This window comes from Micromys minutus, assembly GCF_963924665.1.
Source record: "Micromys minutus genome assembly, chromosome: 32".
Classification (NCBI taxonomy): Eukaryota; Metazoa; Chordata; class Mammalia; order Rodentia; family Muridae; genus Micromys; species Micromys minutus.
The window spans coordinates 178,896-184,895 of NC_137967.1; the positions used below are offsets into that span (position 1 = coordinate 178,896).

At 42.8% G+C, this 6,000-nt stretch overlaps 2 protein-coding genes across 2 annotated transcripts in view; one reads left to right on the forward strand and one right to left on the reverse strand.

Moving 5' to 3' along the window:
- The window catches only part of GAS2 (growth arrest specific 2), a gene marked incomplete at its 3' end in the record, with an annotated part of 137,498 nt that extends 135,949 nt beyond the window's left edge, over positions 1–1,549 (reverse strand). The window contains exon 1 of the mRNA XM_080908300.1: positions 1,463–1,549. The remainder of the gene's footprint in view (positions 1–1,462) is intronic.
- Positions 1,550–3,531: 1,982 nt separating this feature from the next.
- Positions 3,532–5,667, forward strand: FANCF (FA complementation group F). Its single transcript, XM_080908301.1, has one exon. The coding sequence runs from the start codon at positions 3,542–3,544 to the stop codon at positions 4,559–4,561; it is 1,020 nt and encodes a 339-aa protein (XP_080764427.1). The 5' UTR covers positions 3,532–3,541; the 3' UTR covers positions 4,562–5,667.
- The last annotated feature ends 333 nt before the right edge of the window (positions 5,668–6,000 follow it).

The following is a 6,000-nucleotide window of genomic DNA, read 5'->3' on the forward strand; positions in this document are numbered from 1 at the left end:
TGTTCTGAGTTTGGATTATTAAGCATAACATGATGATCTCCAGTTCCATCTACTTTCCTGAAAATGACATAATCCAGATGATAAGCATCTTGCCTGATTCCATATCAAATATGGATAAGAAGGTAGAATTAAGGTGTTAAATATTAATTTATATAAAAATTTCCAAAGTTAAGGCTGTATTTTTAAAAGTTTACTTATTTCATATATGCACATTGTATATGTGTCTGTGCACATTGTTTGCTGCACGAATCTAAGTGTACAGGTGCACAGACCAATGTGTAAGTATGTGGGGCCAGAGGAAGTTGTTAGGTATCTTCCTCAAACTCCTTGTTACTGCCTTGAAGCAGGATTTCTTACTAAATTAAAAGGTCACAGTTTTTTCTAGGCTGGTTGGTAATAAGGCCCTGAGGTCACCTGTCCCCTGCCCTGGAAGGATGCAGAGTCATGTCCAGTTTATTGCATTGGTGCTAAGTAGTCAAGGTCATGTCTTCTTGCTGGCACTGGGAGTGTTCCTACTCACTGAGCTCTCTCCCTAGACCCTAGAAGTGCAATTTTAAAATACTGACTTATATGTTTGAGAGGATAAACATAAAATCAGTCACTGATGATGACTTTTTAAAATAATTCACAGAGGTGGGCCAGGAAAAGCTCTTTGAGAATATGAGATCTAGCCCAAAATATGGTAATTAACCTCCAAACTGGCACCATTCTGATCTCTCCACCACTGAATTTCTAGTCAGTCGATCTCTGAAGACAGTTTCTGTTCAGGAGATTTTGTTCACAGTTCTACCACACTTTTGTGCATATTTCTGGAACCTATTAACTAGCAGAGGATCAATCCAAAAACTCAGATAGTACCTTGAGCCTATAGGAAACTCCCTCATTCCACTCTACCTGCCTCTCTGATGTACCCACTAATCTTTTGTAAATTCACCCTTATTATGACTTCCTTTATCCTGTAAAACTATAAAAAACTTAATGAAACTGCTTCTACCTTGGAACACAAAATTTGGTATAAATTGGGGAAACTGAAATCTGTGTCCCAGTGCCTTGGTCACTGAAAAACTGCCTCCAGAATATAAACCATCTCTTAACCCTCCCCCACAAAGAGAATTTCTTTCATATTTTTGAGAATCAGCATTAACCAGGAATGATAGCACTTTCATTACTGACTTTAGAATAAGAATTTTTTTCCTTGAATCCCATAGGCCTAATGACTGCAGTTAATTCCTCTGGCCACTTCTGAACTTACTTTATTTAGCAGAGAATGTTATATACAGAGGCTTAAAGCTGGATTCCTAGATTAATTATAATAAATTAAGATAGGGTTTCATTAATATGATCGGTTAACATTTTCCAGCCCTGTCTGTGGAGCTGAGCTAGTATTGATATTCCAAATTTCTGGTGGTATGATAAAATGTCACAACCAAGGAAACTTATAGCAGGGTTTATTTAAGCTTACTGTTCCAGGGTTCCAGTGGTGCAAGAGTCCCTCATGACAGTAGAAAAGCACAGCAGCAGAGGCAGGAAACTACGGTGTGACATGCTTACCTGCAAACATGAAGCAGAAAAAGATGAAATTGGAAGTAGATGATGCTGTATGCTCTCAAAGTCTAACCTAATTATATATGTCCTCCAGCAAGGCCATACTTCTTACACATTCTCAATGTTAGCAACTACAGACCAAGTATTCAAATACCAATGCCCATGGAGGATATCTCTTACTGAAAACACCAGAGTACATATTGAAAGTCAGCAACAAAAATCTACACCAGTGTATTACATACATGGTTTCCATCTTCTCCAGAGCCCTGAGGTAGGCTCTTTGTGAAAGTGTCTTATTTTAGTTGTTTATGTTGCACATTCTTGCATTTGAATGAAATGCTATTTTAATAAAAGTTTCTTAGCACTGGGCTTTCATTTTCTGTTCTAATTTACTACGCACTGGGAATTTGCAGAGTGTAGCCTGCAGGTGGAAGGTTGTTCCTGCCATTCTCATCATATGACAGAAACATCTTACACTGACATTTTAACTTGTGCCATTCTTCTCATTTGATTTTCTATTCACAATTCTGATGGTGCAAATATTTCTGTGGCCCAAATCAAAGGTCAGCCCCAAAGTCTTCTAGCATCTCCTATCTATTTCTAACTGTTCTTTACAAACATCATACCTATCACCTTAAAAATTCACAAAATCTGATTTGCATTACACTTAAGTGGGTTTGGAATCCACATTAAAGTGTGTATTATCTTTCATCCTCTAGATGAATTTTTCTGAATCAAACGAAAAACTGCTTTCCAAATCTAAAGTGCTCTCTTCCCATGGGAAACTGTCATAGCTATGCATAGCTACTTAAAAAAAAAAAAGCAAAAAAATAATTACTCACTATGGTGCTGAGATTTAAACATAATATTGATTTTGAAAAGGCGAGTCCTGGTGAACTTTCTCTGCACTGTCCCAGCCACTTGGAAATAAAGTTGTTTTGGACTTCTTTCTCATCCTGGATTAGATCTGGTTTTCACCCTGGTGGCTTAAGATTTATTAATGGTTCCCGTGGCCTTGAGGCTTTTTCAGAGTTGTGTCCTTTGGGCATTCCATTGAAAGAAAGGTTTAATGGGGTCTTTCCTTAACACCTAAGATCCAGTGACTCTTATTTTTGCCTACCACATTATGAGGTTAAGTTTAAAGTATCTCTTAAATGATGTGTTAGTTTCCAGTGGGACAGGGTAGCATTTAATTACACTTATTTCTACTGCTCTAGTCCTGTACTTTACTCTCATACTGTATGACTCAGTATTCAGTAAGTGGATGGACTTCTGTAATTCCTAACAGCTACAACCAGAAACTTTAAAATCCATCATACAGTTAGACTAAAATAAAATGACAAAATTAGTCTGGGCCAATGGTTAAAATCTAAATTGGCTTAGCTGTATGTTCTGATAAGAATGCCCAGAAGTTTTTCAGTCTGGCATAAATAAGTAGATTCATTAGAGCTTAAACTTTTATTTACTGCTTGGCCAGGAAGCCTCAGCATAGTACTGCCAGTCACTAGGTTAGTCAAGACAGGAGGACTGCAAACTGAAAGGCTCTATGCACAATTTGGTGGTAGGTTTCCTCAGAATCAATAACTAACATAAATAAGAAAAAAGGAAGAAAGTTCCGGGATACAGCAATGCTTGTGAAGGTCCTGGTTCCACAAGTACCAGAAAGACGGGCCATTTAAGAGCTTTTAATTCACAAGCAGATCACACTCGCTGTGCTAATAATGATGAACATCGGTCCCCTTTCGGGGACCACGGGGACTGTTAAAGCAAAAGGGCACAGAAATCCTGGCGCTTAAACACGCAATCACGTGTCCTCTCCCAGACCCAGAGTAAAAGCTTGCGACTTTCCCTTAGTTCATTTCCAGCGCCAATTTGCCCCGGAACCCTGTTACGAGACTGACATGACCGTCGTCCAATGGAACAGCACGCTAGGCGGGACTTCACGCTCACATCCAATCGGCTCGCGCCTCGGAAGGTCAGGACGGAAGCGGCCGCCATGGAGCCGCTCGTGCAGCACACAGAGCGCTTCTCAGAGCTGCTGGCCGTGTCGTGCGGGACGCTGGTGCGCACGTGGGACGCCGCGGCGGTGCGCAGGGCGCTGCAGTGGGCGCGCTATTTGCTCCAAGTGTACCGACGCTTCGCAGACCGCGGCCGCGTGCGGGAGGCGCTAGAGAGGCGGCTCCACGCGCTGAGAGGCCCGCTCGGGCTGCGCAGCTTCGCAGCGCTGGAGACTGGGGACGCGCGGCTCGCCCTACGCCTGCTGCGTAATCGTGCGCTCGCGCCCGCCGTCGCCCGAGCACTACCGAGCTTGCTGTTCCCAGGACCTGCCGCGGACAATGAAGACGACGTGCCGCAGTCCCGCTTGGTCCTCCTGGCGCGCCGCGGAAGCGCGCTGCACCTGCTGTGCCGCCTCGGCGGGGACGCGCCTAAGAGCGCGCTGCTGCGGACTCACGCGGAGCTGATGTACGCGCGCCTGCACGAGCTGGGCGGTGCCGACTCCATGGCCGCGCGCAAACTCCTTGACTTGCTGTGGACGCAAGGGCCGCGGGAGCACGTGCTCAGTGTGACGGCCGAAGCGTTGCTGCGCGAGGTTGACCCGGAGCCAGTCCAGGCCCCAGACCCTGCGGGTGCGGATGAGACACAGAAACTACTGAATTGGCTTCTAGAAAGTCCCGAGGTATTGGCCGCTTTTTGCCGCCATCTGTCACCTAAGCGCCTGGCTTTTGTGGCAGGTTGCCACCTCGCACTGTCTCGGGCCTACCTGGACCTGCTCACAGGGTGGGCCACGCGGCTGCACTATGATCTGCAGAAGGGCGTCTGGGTTCCCACACAGCTGGAGGACATTACCTGGGAAGAACTGTGCCTAAGGCTGCAGAGCTTGTGCCATGCCCAGCCTTATCTGCAGGAAGAGGTGCTGGTGACCCTACGTTCCTGCAAAGCTTTGGATGGAGATTTCGAGGTTCCTGGGATGAGCATCTGGACAGACCTCCTGCTAGTTGTGCATGGTGGTGCTTGAGTGTGGGATCATACTAAAGGAGGCTCTCAGTTACCAGGCAAGGCGTCTGGACTGCCCCGTCCCGTGGAGGGAACAACAAGCATACTTATCACCAAAGCTTCTATGCACAGCATCCTGTACTTTTTGACTATACAGTTTGCAAACTGTCAGTGTTCTCATCAACTCCCTATATACATATTCCCAAAACCTAATTACTTAGGTGCCAATTTTAAATGGTTTGTAATACAAATATAAATTATATATATATATATATATATATATATATATGTATGTATATATATGCACAATGTATATAACATATATAGTCATTTCCGTTCTAGTAGTGGATCTAGGATTCTACATCTCTGAATGTTAGACAGTGCTCACCACTGAGCTACATCTCTAGCCTCGGAAGTATTCTTAAAGCCATCAAATTTTCAGCTTGTTTTGTATAAAGCTAATTTGTAAGAATACTAAAAGTAGATGCACTTTAAAAAGAAAAGGCAGCCTTAAATTTTCCAAGAAGGACACTTCTTATCTGTATGATTTATTTGTTTCCTGACACTCTTCAATAGAGCAAAGTTTTGTTTAACCAGCAACATGTGGTAACATCAAATGCTAACTTCAAAGCTGACTGGGCTAGAGTTAAAGCCCTAGACTTGGTTTTCTTAACCTGCTTACCGACCTTAATGTGCATTAAAGTTGAATTGTTCAGAAAGTTTTGTTCTTTGTACAAGTCACTACTCTGAAAGTCAAAATAACAGCAAATTAGTATAAAGCATTTCTTGAGTACACACTTAAGTGTTTAGAGCGAAATAAATGTAAATATATCCCTGTGGGTATTTGGGTAGATGATAAAGAAATCTAGTGAATTAAGAGAATCGAGGCCACTTCTACCATTTATCAAGGTAATGGCCCTAACCTAGTGTCATCACTATGGTGTTTTAATGTTAGATTCTGTTTTTTCCTCATGATTGCTGGATGGAGACTATTTGGAATGTGTGTTTTCTGACTAACAACCCAACTTTGCTGGGCAGTGATGGTGCACGCCTTTAATCCCAGCACTAGGGAGACAGAGGCAGGTGTCTCTGAGTTCAAGACCAGCCTAGCCTACAGAGCAAGTTCCAGGACAGCCAGGGCTACACAAAGAGAAAAGCTATCTCAAAACAAACAAACAAAAAAACAATTAGTCTGGTTGAGTGTTTTAAACTTAATAATAAATGATTTTGTTAGTAAATAACTTGCTAAGTAAACTTCCAGGGATCAACATACTTTCTCCGTGGTAAATGCCCATAACTCAGAGAATTGATTCTTGATTCTAGAAATGGAAATAACGATATGTATAATGCAGAATTCTAATTCTGTTTTAGGACACGAGTAAAAGAACTAATACAATTATCTGAAGAGAGCAATATCATTTTCCCTGTGATCAGATTTTTTTTTCTAGCACTGATCTGTAT

What these genes read in the sequence shown, in the direction of transcription:
- FANCF (XM_080908301.1), top strand. Translation starts at nt 3,542, where the DNA reads ATGGAGCCGCTCGTGCAGCACACAGAGCGCTTCTCAGAGCTGCTGGCC.